Source organism: Pristis pectinata, chromosome 4 (genome assembly GCF_009764475.1).
Source record: "Pristis pectinata isolate sPriPec2 chromosome 4, sPriPec2.1.pri, whole genome shotgun sequence".
NCBI lineage: Eukaryota > Metazoa > Chordata > Chondrichthyes > Rhinopristiformes > Pristidae > Pristis > Pristis pectinata.
Genome location: NC_067408.1, coordinates 12,726,472 through 12,743,553, shown reverse-complemented (window position 1 = coordinate 12,743,553; position 17,082 = coordinate 12,726,472). Strand labels below are relative to the sequence as shown.

Below are 17,082 nucleotides of genomic sequence, written 5' to 3'. Positions count from 1 at the left end.
TCCCAAGGGTTATGAAGTGTGTTCACACTTCTCCTCATTGCTGAATGTCAGCTTTTCACAGAAAACTTGGAGTATCAAGGCTGGAAAACACATGGTCCCTCAGAAACTGTTCTCACACTTCCAAGTGCTCACAAACTTCATATAACCCACCATGCTGCCAATATAGAATATATGGAAAATTAAGGCTGCACACACGTCCACTCATAATCTGTTCTATACCCAAGATGACTAGATAACTAGGGATTGTGGGAGAAATGTGAAAGCTAATTGAGAATGTTCTTCTGGGTAACTAATATTCTGTTGATAACTAAGGACTACCCGTATATGGTCATGCTTTTTGATATGGTGCGATCTTACGTCTTATCTGCCAGGCAGGATGTGGCAATCTAATTATACCTTACGCAGCCATTTGGTTCTGTTTTTTATTTCTGCTATTTGTGCTTGGATGCTTGAAGTCACGTGCTCTTGTACTATAAAGGGGGGCCAGGAGCTGTGTTCAGGGGCAATCAGTGACTAGCTCTCTGACTGCAGCCTTTGTTTGCAAATGAAGGTTTAACTTCTTGAAGAATCTTCTGCGTCTCCTGGTCATTCTCAAACCTCGGTAATCCGTGACACCAATAGAAGGTGTCTGCAATGTGCTCACTAGTCTGTTCAATGTTGATTCTTGACTAGGGCTGCATTGTCTCTGCTTTTCCCAATTCTAGAGTCAGTCTCTGTTCTCAAGGTGAACTCACTGATTGTCTCACTGACACTCACTGAGTCTGATGCAGGGTTTCAACCCGAAATGTCGACAATTCCTTTCCTCTCACAGATGCTGTTCGACCCGCTGAGTTCCTCCAGCACATTGTTTGTTGCTCCAGATTCCAGCACTGCAGTCTCTTGTGTCTTCAGTCTCTGTTCTATTTATAAACAGAGCCTGCACATGGAAATGTTTCTCCCTTCACACATGATCATTCTTTGGAGTTTCTAAATTGAGTTAAATTCCAGTATTGTAGTGAGGGCCAGTGACTCTGCAGCTCAGTTAGAATGGAAGAAATGGGGCTCCCATGTTGCGGTGGTCAGTGAGACAGGCAAAGATAAAGAGTTTCACCGGATCCGAGGAATGAAGAACTGCACTTGTACTGTTTGCAGTTGGGAATGAGGCTTTGCTGAGATTTATATGAATATTCTTCCTTGGCATTCAGATCATTGCTGGGTCAGCAAACCAATGCAAGTGCTTGTCCTGGATCAGTGAGTTCACCAGTGGGATATTCAGTGCCAGAAAGTTCTAATCTCTATCCCTGAGTTGTCTCAGGGTTAATTTGGGGTAAATTCCAAAGGTGAGATGACATGATTGATCTCCAAAGAGTTTCAAGAAGCTCCACCAGAAGATTCCAAAGCAAAGCCACTTGCTTGATCGACACCCAATCCATCACATTGAACATATGCTCCCTCCACTGTGATATCAGGATAGAATTTCCCCAGATGCAGCAATAAGGAGCTCAGTGAAAGGAACAGTTTGAAAACTGAAGTCAATGTGAATCAAAATGAAGTCGCTCCTGTGGCTGGAGTCACAGCTGGAGATGGTTGCGAGTGTTGGAGGCCAATACCTCAGCCCCAAGACAGCACAGCACGAGTTCCTCAGGACTCAACCAACTCCAACTGCTTTATCAATGACCAATCAGATCAGATGCAGAGATGTTTACTGAAGATTGCAGTGTTCAGATGCAGTGGCAGCTCCAGAGAGTAAAGTAGTCGGTGTGACTATAGCATGAGCTGGATGATATGGAGGTGTGGCTAAATAAGTAGCGAGTGACATTCATGCCACCTAATTTTTAGATAAAGATCAATTCCAAAAATACATTTAGCAACTTGCCCTTAATATTCAATGGCACCTGCATCACAGAATCCACCACCAAAGTGTCACTATTGACCAAACTTAACTGGACTGACCAGACAAATACTGTTTCATAGGAGCAGGTTAGAGACCACATATTGTGTGACAAGCAACTCACTTCCTGACTCCATATTTTGTTTGGAGGCACAAACTTTGATTTTGCTGGATTTGTGGCATGGAAGCGTAGGGTGGCATGATAGTGTAGTGGTTAGTGTAACGCTATTACAGTGCCAGTGACCCGGGTTCAATTCCGCTGCTGTTTGCGAGGAGTTTGAACGTTCTCCCCGCGTCTGTGTGGGTTTCCTCCATGTGCTCCGGTTTCCTCTCACGTTCCAAAAACATACAGGTTAGGAGCTGTGGGCATGCTATCTTGGTGCCGGAAGAGCGGCGACACTTGCGGGCTGCCCCCCGCACATTGTCATTGACGCAAAGAGACACATTTCGCTGTGTGTTTCGATGTACATGTGACTAATAAATATCTCATCTTATTGTGGCTCCAACAAGACCCAAGAGACTCGTCAATGTCCAGAATAAGGCAAGTTGATCCACAACCCTGGCCTTCTGCTCCCTCCACCACTTGGTGCACTGCATTAGCAGTGTGTACTGTTTACAAGGTAGCCAAAGCTTTGGCTGAAGAATCTCCCAAGCCTCCTCAGTTATCATCAAGGTGCACAAGGATAGTTGCCCTGTGGAAATGCCACACCTTGTAAATTCCCTCCAAGTCACACCCATTCTGACTTGGAAGTATCTTGTGTGCCTTTTGTTATTGGGTTAAAATCCACGAGAACTCCATTAGTCAGTACCGGTGGAGTTCCATTATCATTTATGGAGGGAAATGGACAGTCAACATTTCGGGTCAAGGCCCTTCATCGGGACTGGCAGTGTAGCAGTCTTGTGTAACAGTCCTGATGAAGGGTCTTGACCCAAAATGTCGACTGTCCATTTCCCTCCATAGCTGCTGAGTTCCTCCAGCACTTCGTGTTGCTCTAAGTTCCAGCATCTGCAGTGTCTTGTCTTCCATCGTCATTTGCATTGGCATGGTTCAAGGCAGCAGCTCACCAACATCTTCACAAGGAAAATTAGAATTGAGCACTAAATGCTGGCTTTGAATGGCACAGACACCCCTGGAGTAAATAAAATATAATTCTGAGGTTTGATCCACTGATGGGAGCTTCCAGCTGAAGATCTACATGAGGAAGTAACAGGAATATTCTGTTGAGATTCTAAGTACAGTTCGGGTAATGGAAATTCACCCTTAAGGAATTCACATCACTACCAAAGTATTTGAGATGCAGAATAAACATTCACTCTTATGGAATTTACGTGAGAAAAATTAACTAAGTGGACAAAATGTGAAAGAAGCAACAAATTCTGACCATTTTTGTCAAGTGTTCATGTTATGGAAAATCATGATGCAGACAGTTTTCCAGGAACACAACCCCTCTTGTAATACAGATATGTACGGAAAAAAAACCAAACACCACATAACTTACCACTAGGGCCCAGATAGTACGGGACTAAAAGCTGGGGCCTGTTTTGATAAAACAAACCACACTTCCAATTCCATCTGTCTTTGTCAGCTTTTTGAATAATCAGACTCATGGATTTCTCGTCGCCTTTCAGCATCTTTTCTCCAACAGTTTTACCAGCATTGATCCAAACCAGTCTCATTGATGCAACGACCTCAGACACGGAGCAGGTCAGGTTAATGGTGTCTCCCTCAATCGCTGCATCAGATGGTTCAGCTGTGACTGTGGAAACAAGAAAATAATTTAGATTTTGAATAACAATTTTGTCATTGAAAACATCAACATTCTGGCCCAGAAATCCGTAAAAAAAAACTAACGTGGCTGTAAAAAAAATTGGCACGTTTCTATGGGAGTTAATTCCAGTCATTAACAGATAGGTAAGATTTCTTTATTAGTCACATGTACATCGAAACACAGTGAAATACATCTTTGCATAGAGTGTTCTGGGGACAGCCTGCAAGTGTCGTCACGCTGCCGGCACCAACATAGCACGTCCACAACTTCCTAACCTGTACGAATCCTTTCAGTATGAGAAATTGTGTTCTGATGCTGTTTTTCTGTTGTCCAGAGTGAACAAACTATATTGAAATTTTTTTAAAAGCTGCAGATGCTGGAAATCTGAAATAAAAACAGGAAATTTCAGAAACACTGAGCAGAATAAGCAACATCAGTGGAAAGTGGAACAGGGATTAACCTTTCAGGTCTAAGCCCCTTTGTCAACATTAACTCTGTTTCTCTTTCCGCAGATACTGTCTGAACTGCGGAGTCTTTCCAGCAAATTCTGTTTTACAGATCAAGTTGCATCACTAGCCATGCAACAACAAAGCAATTCCTAGTAATTTTTTTTTTTACAAAATTGCTGTTAATCAGATTGACGCTGTTCACTGTTATTAAAACACAGATCTCAGTAATGCTGAAGGCTCCAAAGGAGTGTTACTTAAAGTGCCAGATATATTTCCTCTGCATTCACAGGCAGCTCAAGAAACCGCAAGTAAATCAGTCAACACCAGATGATTTCTGCAGGTTTTCCTTAAAGCAAAGGAGCCAGAAGACACCTTGTAAAAGGAGAAGTGTCTCCAGTTCATCAGGTCAAAAATAAGTGACGAAACAAGACAAAAGAGGTGGCACCAAAAAAAAACAAATCTGCCTTTCCTCACAGCTCTGACCTCAGAACAGACCTGAAAGGGTCACACTACAAATGGCTAGAACTGTCCCAACTACTGGGCAACGTTGCCAAGGAATGAAGGTGTGCCCTGTGGTGACTCTCTTTACCAGCAGCTGGGCTGGGTGGCAAGGAAATTTCCATGTGCAAAGGGCACTCATGGCAGGAAATTGCCTGGCAGGGGCTACAATGGTGCGGGTGAAGTCTTTGATTGTTTACACTTTGGAAGCCCCGCGTCACGGCCATTGTCACTTCTGGGGAGAAAACAACATGGAAGATTCCCCTCTTGTGAGTTCATCGTTTTGGACTCCTGCAAGGCAGTGGTGAGCAACTAGTTGTCACACGTGGCATACATCAACAGAAACAGCTGTAAGGCTCCTGGGGCCAAGTTTTCTGAGTGACAGGGACTCAGACTCTGAGAGCAGTGCAGGCACTAGATTGAGCTTGTATTTAAGGTTTCCAAAGATCATTGATGTGATCGAGGGTGACCTTGTGTAAGAGCAGCTTACACAAACATCGCCTCACTACAGGAAAGATGTGGAAGCCATAGAGAGGGTGCAGAGGAGATTTACCAGGATGCTGCCTGGAACGCGGAGCATGCCTTATGAAAGCAGGTTGAGGGAACTCGGCCTTTTCTCCTTGGAGCAACGGAGGATGAGGGGGGCACCTGATAGAGGTGTATAAGATGATGAGAGGTATTGATAGGGTAGATAGTCAGAAGTTTCTCCCCAGGACTGAATTGGTGGCCACAAGAGGACATAGGTTTAAGGTGCTGGGCAGTAGATACTCAGAGAGTGGTGAGTGCGTGGAATGGGCTGCTGGAAACGTTGGTGGAGGCAGATACGGTACGGTCTTTCAAGAGATTGTTGGATAGGTACATGGAGTTGAGTAAAATAGAGGGCTATGGGTAAGCCTAGTAATTTCTAGGGTAGGGACATGATCAGCACAGCTTTGTGGGCTGAAGGGCCTGAATTGTGCTGTAGTTTTTCTATGTTCTACATTCTTTCACTGCTGCAGGAATTACTGTTTGGAGGGACCTCTTTCCCTCTGGATGCGGGGTAGAGAGGGATTTGTACCAACTCCTCTCTGATGTCTTTCTCCTGTTTTGTACTCATGTACGATGTGATCAACATGGAACTGCTTCTGTTTTTGCAGGACTTCCTCTGATATTCTGGCCACTGAATTTTGAGAGAACCTACAGAAACCCAGGGGTGCAATGACTATGATCCCAGTTTAGATCAGACTGTCTGAGATAAGATATCTTCATTAGTCACAGGTACATCGAAACACACAGTGAAATACATCTTTTTGCGTAGAGTGTTCTGGGGGAAGCCAGCAAGTGTCGCCACGCTTCCAGCGCCAACATAGCATGCTCACAACTTCCTAACCAATATGTCTTTGGAATGTAGGAGGAAACCAGAGCACCCGGAAGAAACCCACACAGACATGGGGAGAACGTACAAACTCCTTACAGTGGCCGGGATTGAACCCGGGTCACTGGCACTGTAAAGTGTTACGCTAACTGCTACACTACCATGCCTGCCCTTGTTTTGCTACTCGAGTTTCGGCAGTAAATTCTGAAATCACATTTACACCCAGTGCCTGAATTTAGCTCACGGTGATGGTCAGGATCTCCCCCACTCTGAGAAACCTTGTCTCAGGAGCTTTGTAATATGCCTCTGCTGATATGTACCATGCTTGACCCTCTGCTGTTCATCATTGCATTGCAGGAATCTAAGAATGCTTAGCCCACAAAGTGGGGAAATTTCACTGTTGGCAAATGCACCTTTTTATTCTCCCTTGGAAGGGGCTTTGGCTGCAACACAGGGCTCCCAAAGTGTAGGCGTACAAAGAGGGCATTCATACTCTTAAAGAGACCTGCCTGGCAAAATCATCCCATGTCCTTTGCACAAGGAGGCTTCCTCCTGCCTGCAGGTGTTCAAATGCCTGGGCAGTTTTCTTGGCTCTCTGAAAGGACTCAGCCACCAACTCGCTTCAAAGAAGAATGCACTCATTTTCTGGCAGCACTCCCCAGTAGTTGAAACAGTGCAAGCTGTATGTGTTGCAACCCTTTCTGCTCCACTTCCTGAGCTTAGAATTGTGAAGAAACATCCTCCTAGAACCACAAGTTTGTTCAGTAATATCCATCAGTCCTGAAATAGAGTACAGTTACATGAAGGAGCCACCGGCACTGGTTTTGAACATGTAGCATTAAGTTCTGTGACATTTTTTAAAAACAGAGTATTGCTAACACTGTTTTAATGCCAGAAAGTTATTGCAGATGAATTGCTAGGCGTCACTCTCCTACCTTTCACTGTGATTAGTTTAATGGCCAAAATGTAATTTGAATCCATGTAACACTTGTAATCTCCCGCATCTTCAAACAGCACAGGGACAATCCTTGCACTGAGTTCATAGCCATTAAATTTGAGCCTTGTAGTCTCCATCCGATTTCTGAAATTAGTTGTGTCGACACTGACTGATGAAGATCTTAATGCAGTTGCTATTTCTTTGTCCTGAATTTGATGAAGATGTGAACTCCAGGTCCATTCAGCATAGTTGAAGGAGTAATCACGTCTCAAGTAACAGTTCAGGTGGAGTTCACTGTGATCTGTGCCCGAACGATACATGGTTTTATGGCTTAGATATAATTCTGCAATGGTCATGGAGAACAGTGCGTTAGAGCAACATTTCATGATTTCCCAGGTAAAGAGAAAATAAAAAAATTATTGACCACCAATTCCTAAAACCTCTAAGTTTTGGTCTTCAGAGCTTCATTGATCAATTTTCAGTTCATGAGATGAACTATTTAAAAATTATACAGGTGTGAAGTAAATAGGGAGAAGTTTCCAGAAAAAGGTTTTAGTGGAACCTTTTCTTGATAAGGTCTGATTTTTTTTGTGCTGTGATATCACGGGCCAAGCAATCTGAGACTCAGTTAGAAACAAGTCCAATTGGTGGCCACTGACATTGGGTGAAATTTTCTGACAATTCAAGTACTTCAGGCCCCTGGAATCTGCATTTACAATTCTTCAGTGAAGGTCCCACACAGAATTTTACTTGTTTTAGTAAAATTCTGTCTCCAGAGCTCATCTCACCCATATAAAATGGGCTGTTCCAGAGGTTTTCATCAATCACGTCCACTGTTTCAGTTGGTATCAACTTGTGGGTTTTATCATTGTGAATATCTCTCTACTTCTCTGTTCAACTTTTTACACTGTCTATACTTGCTGCTGCCTTGGGAAAGCAGCCGACATAATCAAAGACTCCTCCCACCCCAGTCACTTTCTCCTCCCCCTTCCATTGGGCAGAAGATACAAAAGCTTGAAAACACCTACTACCAGGCTCAAGGACAGCTTCTATCCCACTGTTATAAGACTGTTATAAGATGGCCTCTTGATCACAACCTACCTCATCACAGCCCTTGCACCTTATTGTCTCCCTGCACTGCACTTTCTCTGTAACTAACTGTGACACTACATCCTGCATTGTATTGCTTTTCCCTTTGTACTACCTTGATATACTTATATCTTGAAATGATCTGTATGGCTGGCATGCAAAACTAAGCTTTTCACTGTATGTCAGTACATGTAATAATTGATGTGATAATACATGTGATAAAACAATTACAAGTTACACCAGCCCATCACATCACTGCTGGTAAAAAAGAAGCTTCCTCTGCTGATCCCATTTCCCAGCTTGCAGTCCAGAGCCCTGTGGGTTACAGAGCTTTGTGCTCATCCAGGTACTTTTTAATGAGATGAGGGTCTCTGCCTTTACCTTTCAGACAGTGAGATCCACAAGCTCATCACTCAGAGGCAAGAAAAGCTTTCCTCAAATCTCCACTGTCCCTTCCACCAATCTCCTCAGATCTGTTGCCAAGTTATTGCTCCGTTCCCCTGCCTGGAGCACTCATGGTTTTATACACCATGATTAAGTCTCACCTCAACTTCCTTAGTTTCAGGAACAAACCCTAGCTCGTGATCCCAAATCCCCAGCTGTGCCAATATACACATACATTCCCTCGGTGTCCTCTCCAGTGCAACTACCTCCTTCCTGCAGTCTGATCACCAGAACTGTATTCGATAGTTGTGACCCATGCATGAACTTATATTCTATTTGAATAAAGTCACGCATCCAATCTGCCTCAGGAAGCAATTTATCTACTTGTCCTGATACCTTCAGGTACCTGAGCATATGAATTCCACAAATAATCTGTTCCTCTACACTTTATAGTATCCCACCATTTATCATGTATCTTCAGCCTTATTTAGTTCCATTTGCCACATTTATCCCACCTGCCCAGTTCAATGATGACTTTCTGCAGCCTGCAACTTGTTCCCTCACAATTAACCAGAATGATAATTTTGAAATCATCAGCAAAGTCAACATAGCCCGACCTTTAAATCAAAACCATTGATAAATATAGCACAAAGCAAGGAACCTGTTTAAGTCCTCTGGAACCCACTTCAACTGCCTTCAATCACTGGGATGCCCACTGAGCCAATCTGAGGTCCCCAACTTGTACCTGCCTGGACCTCTCTAATCAGTCTGCCTTGAAGGACTTGCTCTGCTCCCAGCACGATGATAAGCACAATTAGAGTTGTGATTTTTAAGTTACCCAGGAACTCTATCTGGGGGCTTCCTTTGCATATCGTCAACTCTCTGTGCTGTTATAATTCCAGCCTCTTGCACATTCACAATTTCCTTCACCTCCACCTATTGATGACTGTGTGACCATCATAATATAGATTGTTTTTTCTCATTCTATTGAGACACACCAAGAAGAGTTTATTTTTGGGTGAAACATTGCAATGAGAGGGGAGCAATGGGGCTGGGATGAAGTGGCTGAAGCTGGGGGGACAGGTCTGGCGTTAATCAATGTTCTGTCGCTCCAATCCACTGGTGTTGGTGACCAATCCAGAGTAATGGAAAGGATAAGATTCAACCCTCATTCAGATGTGCATCTGGGTAGAGCTGTAGACCCAGAGTGGCAACACAAGTGTGGGGGAAATGCCCAAACCTGGCGTGCTTGTGCCCAAACCTGTCCCCAGTTAATGTCCCACCTAGACTCAAAACCTGGGAGAGGTGGGGCCTTCGTTACATGTTTCCAACACACACACACACACTCTCCCCTGTTCCACTGAAATATACAATAAAACAGCAGGTTTAATCTTCTCCTAGTTTTAACATTGCTGAGCACAGTTCTTACCAGAATAGATGAAAGAAATGAATGTTTAATGTTGTGGTATTTAAGATCAACGAGAAGCTTGGTCAAATCCAATGGATTTTTGAACTCAAAGGCTGTCCGCCTGACCCAGGAAGAAGAAATTAAATGTTTTGAGTTTTATTTTATTAGAAATGCTCTTCTAATGTTAATGGGTGTGATTAAAGCATTAAAAAATACTTAGTGCCAATTGTGCACATTACCTGCGATGAATTGACAGCCCCAGTAACATCACTTACTCTAAGTCACAGAAACATCTACAACTGTTGTGTGCACAATGGATCCATTTTCCCCACACTTCACACTTTCCATACTCCAGTTCAGGACGGGTGTATGCACCAGTGCGAGAAATCAGGAAGTGACTCCAATTTATACGTAACACTTTGATGTGAATAGTATCAGTATTTCAGTCTAAGATACTGGAAGATAGCTGGTAAGTTAATCTAACGAAGTTCTAAATTAAACAAGTGCTTCAGACACAATAGTTCCTGTGCTGTTCCTCTGAAGCAGAGACAAGCAGACAGCTGCTCCATAGAGAGACTTTCTGGAAGTTTCTCCTTGTTATTTTCACAGGAGAGCAGTTGGCCACAGTCAATGATCCTTCAAGGGGTGCACACCCAATATTACATGAACCACTAATGACACAAGTGCCACTTTAATATCTACTGTCAGTTATTGACACTTACCATCGGCCACAGGAAACTCTGCTTTGCTTGTGAGAACAATGTCTCCGTTTTCCCGCACTTGACACACATACAACTTCCCATCCTCCACTGTAACGTGTCGGACCATCAGATAGACCGTGTTATTCAGGCGGATCTGATCAGTGTTCCTCCTGTTCTGCTGGGATGAGCCCATTGGTTCCCAGTGAAGACTGACTGTATCTGGGAGTCTGGAGATGGTACAGCTGAGTGTGACATCACTGCCCACCGCAGCCTGCTGTGGACTTGCCTCAACTGTGAGAAACAGACCAATGAGATTCAGAGTGAGTGGTGACATGTACAGTCCAATGATTGGTTTCAAACTGACCTCAGTGTGTCACTGTTATCAGCACTTGTATCTTACTGTATGAGAGAGTCAGGCCAGATTAGACACAAGAGCACTGAAGGCTTAATACAGTGGACCTGAAGGTTCTCCATCCTGCTCTACCAGGGTCAGAGACGCAGAGCTGAGACAAGCCAATGGCCTTACCACTGAACCCATTGGAGAGTCAGGGTTCAAAATAAGATTACACAGTTTGGACAGCATTTACAGAGTCATAGGGTCATACGACACAGAAAGAGGTCCTTCAGCCCACCATTTCCATGCCAATCATCAAGCACCTATCTATACTAATCTCCCATCTCCTAATACTTGGTCGGTGGCCTACTGTGATGTAGCAATTCAAACACTTGTCGAGATGTTTTTTAAATGTTAAGAGTACCTGCCTCTGCCACTTTCCCAGGCAGTGTGTTCCAGATTGCAACCACCCACTGGGTGAAAAACATTCTTCCTCAGATCCCTTCTGAACTTCTTCCTCTTCACCAGGCTCAAGGACAGCTTCTATCCCACTGTTAAGACTTTTGAACAGCCCTTTTGTAAGATAAGATGGACTCTTGACCTCACTTGTCATGGCCTTGCACCTTACTGTCTGCACGCACTGCACTTTCTCTGTAACTGTAACACTATATTCCACATTCTGTTATTGCTTTTCCCCTTGTACTACCTTGACATACTGACACAGTGAAATGATCTGCAAGGATAGCATGCAAACAGTTTTTCCACATGTGACAATAATGAATCAATTACACTAACGCCCTTTGGTCTTAGACACTTTTACCATAGGGAAAAGATTCTTATTATATACCCTATGCCTCTCATAATTTTATACACCTCTATCAGGTCCTCCCCCTCAGCCTTTCTGCTCCAACGAAAACAAACCCACCCCACCCAGCCTCTCCTCATGACTGAAATATTCCTTCCCAAACATAATCCTCCTGAATCTCTTCTGGATCCTCTCCAGTGCAATCACATCCTTCCTATAGTGTGGTGACCAGATATTGCACACAATATTTCAGCAGTGGCCTAACCAACATTTTAGAAAGTTGTACCAAGACCTCCCTGCTCTTATAATCTAGACCCCAGCCATTAAATCAGGAATCCCATCTGCCTTCTTCACCACCTTATCTACCTGCACTGCCACAAAATTCAGGGCTCAATTATCATAGCACAATACAACTCAAACGTTATTACAGTCCCAGAAATTACATAAATGAGTGAGCTGCCAAAATGCTCCTGAGCAGGGATCCAATCATTGAGCCTCCATGAGGAATGGCTCTTCAGGAGAGGCTGGTTCTCCACATGCCAGCCCTGACTTTCAGTCCTTCCCGAAACGTGGAAAGAAATAATCAAATCTCCAACAGTAATCTCCAGTTGTTGGCAACCATTAGCATTTGATGTTCAATCCATGGTACATTTCCCATGTGCTCCCATTACCTCTAGAAATGAGAATGTGTTTACTTCTGTTGCGGAGGCCAGTTTGGACTCACACCTCAGGAGCAGTGGTCCAGAGCCAGTACACACAGCATTATATTTGGTTATCTCACAATCGGACTATAGTTTGAATCAAAAGACAGAACTCAATGGATCAAGCAGCATCTGTGGAGGAAAAGGTTTAAGTTGACATTTCAGGACGAGACTTGGCATCAGGACTGAGAGGGAAGAAGAAAGATTTCCAGTATATAGCAATATGAATTGGAATTGGTTTATTATTGTCACATGTCCCAAGTTACAGTGAAAAGCGTGTTTGTGTGCCATCCAGACAGATGATTCCATACACAAGTACATCAAGACATTTAAGAGACTCTTAGATAGACACATGAATGATAGAAAAATAGGGGGCTATGTGGGAGGGAAGGGTTAGATAGATCTTAGAGCAGGATAAAATGTCGGCACAACATTGTGGGCCGAAGGGCCTGTACTGTGCTGTAGTGTTCTATGTTCTATCAAGGGAGTAAAGAGGAAAAGCAGAATGCAGAATATAGTGTTAAATTTACAGAGAAAGTGCAGTGCACGTAGACAAATAGAGTTGAAGGGCCACACCGAGGTAGGTTGGGTTCAAGAGTTCATCTTTTAGTGAAAAAGTCCATTCAAGAGTCTGATAACAGCAGGATAGAGCCCGGTGGTATGTGCTCTCAACCTTTAGTATCTTCCGCCTGATGGGAGTGGTTGGAGTGGGGGAATGCTGGTGGTGGCAGGATAGAGACTGGCACGTGATAAGTGGAACCAGATGGGGAAGGGATGATGAGCAGATAGAACCAGGTGGGCAAGAGGATGGAAGAGGTAAATGAGGGGAGAAGAAAACTCAGTGGACAGGTGTGTCTGTAGAACATTGGGGATATGGGCTACCTGATATTGGAAAATTCAATGTTCTTATCACTGGGTTGTAAGCTAACACGGAATATGAGATGTTTTTCTTCCAATTTGCATTTGGCCTCTCCGTGGCAATGGAGAAAGCAGGGGATAGACAGGTTGGTGTTGGAGTGGGGAAGAGAGTTAAAATGATGTAGTTTGAATCATTTATCTGACAGTGACCTGAATCTCAATCATGTGTTAGACATTAACCTTGTTTTATTGTTAAGGAACATTTTTAGTTGTCAGAATTTTATTTGTGATATATTTTATTTATTTATAATAAACCTTACTAAAGGCTGCAGGGTCCTCAAAATGTACCAGCCTCCAGGACCTCAAATGAGTGGGACATCCGACAAGTTAATTTAAAAACAGTCAGGAGGATGGAGGAGGGGGTGCTGATGACACCACTGTTGTTGGCAGAATCTCAGATGGTGATGAGGTGGTGTACAGGAGTGAGATAGATCGGCTGGTTGAGTGGTGTTGCAACAACAACCTCACATTCAGTGTCAGCAAGACCAAGGAATTAATTGATTGTGGACTTCAGGAAGGGGAAGTCAGGAGAACACACACCAGTCCTCATTGAGGGGTCAGCAGTGGAAAGGGTGAGCAGCTTCAAGTTCCTGGGCATAAACATTTCAGAGGATCTATCTTGGGCCCAACACTGATTCCATCATGAAGAAGGCACACCAGCAGCCCTACTTCATTAGGAGTTTGAGGAGGTTTGGTATGTCACCAAAGACTCTTGCTACAGTGGAGAGCATTCTGACTAGTTGCATCACTGCCTTGTTTGGAGGCGCCAATGTGCAGGATCGAAAGAGGCTGCAAAGGGTTGCAGAGAGTTGTAGACTCAGCCAGCTCAATCACGGGCACAACCATCACCGCCATTGAGGACATCTTCAAGAGGTGGTGCCTCAAGAAGGCAGCATCCATCATTACGGACCCTCACCACCCAGGACATGATCTCTTCACGTTGCTACCATCAAGGTGGTGGTACAGGCACCTGAAGACCCACACTCAATGTTTCAGGAACAGCTTCTTCCCTTCCACCATCAGATTTCTGAACACTCCATGAACACTACCTCGTTCTTCCTCTTTTGCACTATTTATTTACTTTTGCAACATGGTAATTTTTGTCTTTATGTCTTGCACTGTACTGCTCCCACAAAAACAACAAATTTCACGACATAATGTCAGTGATAATAAATCCGATTCTGATGTGCAACAGGGCACCCCTGTTGCTTATCATATATTAAATGATTTGGATGAGTGGTTTCGTTGACAGTGAAGAAGATCGTCTAGGGTTACAGCAGGATTGAGATAAAATGGGAAAGTGGGTAAAGGAACAGCAGATGGACTGTAATTCAGATAAATGCAAAATGATGAATTTTGGGAAGTTAAACCAGGGCAGTGCATACACAGTAAATGGCAGGGCCCTCAGTTGTGTTGTAGAACAGAGAGACCAATGAGTACAAGTACATAGTTCCCGAAAACTGGTTACTTAGGTAGACAGGGTGGCGAAAAAAGTCCTTGCATCAGTCAGGACAATGAGTCCAAGAGTTAGGACACCATGTTCTGACTATACAGAGTGTTGTTTAGCCTGCACTTGGAGCATTGCGCACAGTTCTGTTTGCCATGCTATGGAAAGGATGTAATTAAGCTAGAGAGGATGCAGAAAAGATTCACAAGGATGTTGCTGGGACTGGAGGACTTAAGTTGTAAGGAGAGACTGGATAGGCTGTTTCTCCTAGTGCATAGGAGGCTGAGGGGTGACCTTAGAGACTTATAAAATCATGAGGGGCATTGATAAGGTGGATGGTCACAGTCTGTTTTTGGGAGTAGCGGAGTCCAAAACTAGAGGGTTTGGGTTTCAGGTAAGAGGAAAAGGCTTTAAAGGGGACCTGAAAGGCTAGATTTTCACACAGAGGGTGGTGGGTATACGCAATGAGCTGCCAGAGGAAATTGTGGAATAGGAAAGGTTTAGGAGGGATATGGGAAAACACAGGCAAATGGGACCAGCTTAGACAGACACCTAGGTCAGCATGGATGAGTTGGGCCGAAGGACCTGCCCCTGTTGTGTATGACTATGACAATCATACATTTGCCCATGATACTGAGGCTTATAACCGTAAGTTACCTCTTGGTAGAGTAACTGAATGCCATTCACATTAGAGAGGACACCAGTGTGTGCACCTTAATCTCTGGATATGATAGATTCCAGGTGAAATTGGCAAATCATTTTTCACATGTTGACCATTTCAGGAAATAAAATGACAAAAAAAAAATCTTTGCCTTAGTTGTTTAATGAGATCTTCAGGTGATATAAATATCACATGATCCAGGCAATCTCTCTGCATTACTTATTTGCATTGAATCATACAACCTAATCTTTCCCAGACTCTGTCTCACTCACCTTTGAGCCCAATTACATTATATCGTTTCAGGATTTGCTTCTTTGGTCGCAGTTGAATCAGGGTGTATAATCCCGCCAAGCTGAATGTGGGATTTATTATTTTTGTGCTGATGGTACCACGAACCTGTCGTATCGCTTGGTAGAGGTTATTGTTTTCTAAGGGATCATTCCATACAGCTTTCCACGAGTTCCATTGCCCCTTTGAGAAAGTCAGCAGTTTCTGGCTACGTTGCCCTGAGTGTGGTTTCCATCTCAACACATATTCACCATTTTCAGGATTGACTGGTCCTCCAAGTACAATTTCAGCAACAGAATTTGAAAAGTAAATATGATCTGGGCTTCCTGTCAAAATTAGTGACATTAAAACATTTAATATCTCAAATGAAACCCCTCGATTCCACAAAAATAATGGATAATATTAGAGTTCATTATTACCTTATATCTTATAATCAGCTGATCATCTTGCCTTCATTTCAGCCGCTACTTGTTATACACAGAACTATCATATGTTTAATATTGGAGTCAGTAGTACATTTGGCATTGCAACAAAACAATAGAAATAAAAAAAAACAGGGCTAATCTAATTCCAGGATACAAAAATAAAAGGTTCCACATCTTCTTGTGATTCCTAATCTACAATGGACAGGAACTAGCTGGAGAACTGGTGCAGGATGCATTGAGGTTGGGTTTGGAGCATGTTGTCATCTGCTGGGTTTTTAAATGAGGTGGGTGGGGATCAGTCTGCTGCCCATGTCTGAAAGGGCACGTGACAGGCAAAAATGTGCTCAAGGAACCCTTATGCAGTTTCTCACAATGGCCACTTTGCTTCATCTGAGGCTGTGAAGGTGACACATGCTTTTTACACTGATAGATTTGGATAAATCCAAGTGGCCTCTCATGCGATTCTTCACATCTTTCAGTCGATTGGTGTCCTTCATGGAATTGCACTTTCAGATTTGAATCAGGTGACTTTAATCCAAGGACAGCAGTGGAAATGCATCAACTGGAAGCTCAAGGAAGGCACTAAAATCCTCTTTCTTAATCCATATCTTCAAAAATGGGATTTAATGTTTTAGATAAATTCCCTCATCTACAAATCACACTGACAAAAGTTAGAAATATCTGAAGTAGCTTAGTTAAATAAAATGCAATTTTCTAGTGTACTTAACTGAGGAATAGCCCAGTCATGAGTTTACTTGCCAGCAGATCTTCATGGATCTGAGCGGAATGTTTCTTCTGATATTTTGCTTAAAATTCTATCACACCATGATATAATTTTTCATTCAGCTTGAGAGAGAGAAATTTGGGTCTGAAACAAATGTACTAAACTTAAATAAGGTGAATTAAAAATGATTGAGGTTAGAAATGTCTAAATTGGACTGGGCAGATAGATTACTTGGTAAGATAATTAAACACTATTGCAGACGTTTACTGAGATAATTCATGTCTTCCAGCAAAAATATATTCCAATGGGAAGAAAAGATT

At 43.2% G+C, this 17,082-nt stretch overlaps 1 protein-coding gene across 7 annotated transcripts in view; it reads right to left on the bottom strand.

Moving 5' to 3' along the window:
* The window catches only part of LOC127570084 (uncharacterized), a 53,056-nt gene that overhangs the window by 22,308 nt on the left and 13,666 nt on the right, over window positions 1-17,082 (bottom strand). For 5 of the 7 annotated variants that reach the window (XM_052015355.1, XM_052015356.1, XM_052015354.1 and 2 more), the window contains 4 exons: window positions 15,598-15,939; window positions 10,481-10,750; window positions 6,876-7,220; window positions 3,370-3,627 (listed from right to left, as the gene is read on the bottom strand). In XM_052015355.1, the coding sequence (XP_051871315.1) occupies window positions 3,370-3,627; window positions 6,876-7,220; window positions 10,481-10,750; window positions 15,598-15,939 (1,215 nt within the window). The remainder of the gene's footprint in view (window positions 1-3,369; window positions 3,628-6,875; window positions 7,221-10,480; window positions 10,751-15,597; window positions 15,940-17,082) is intronic. The other 2 variants (XM_052015360.1, XM_052015359.1) reach the window with 1 other exon arrangement.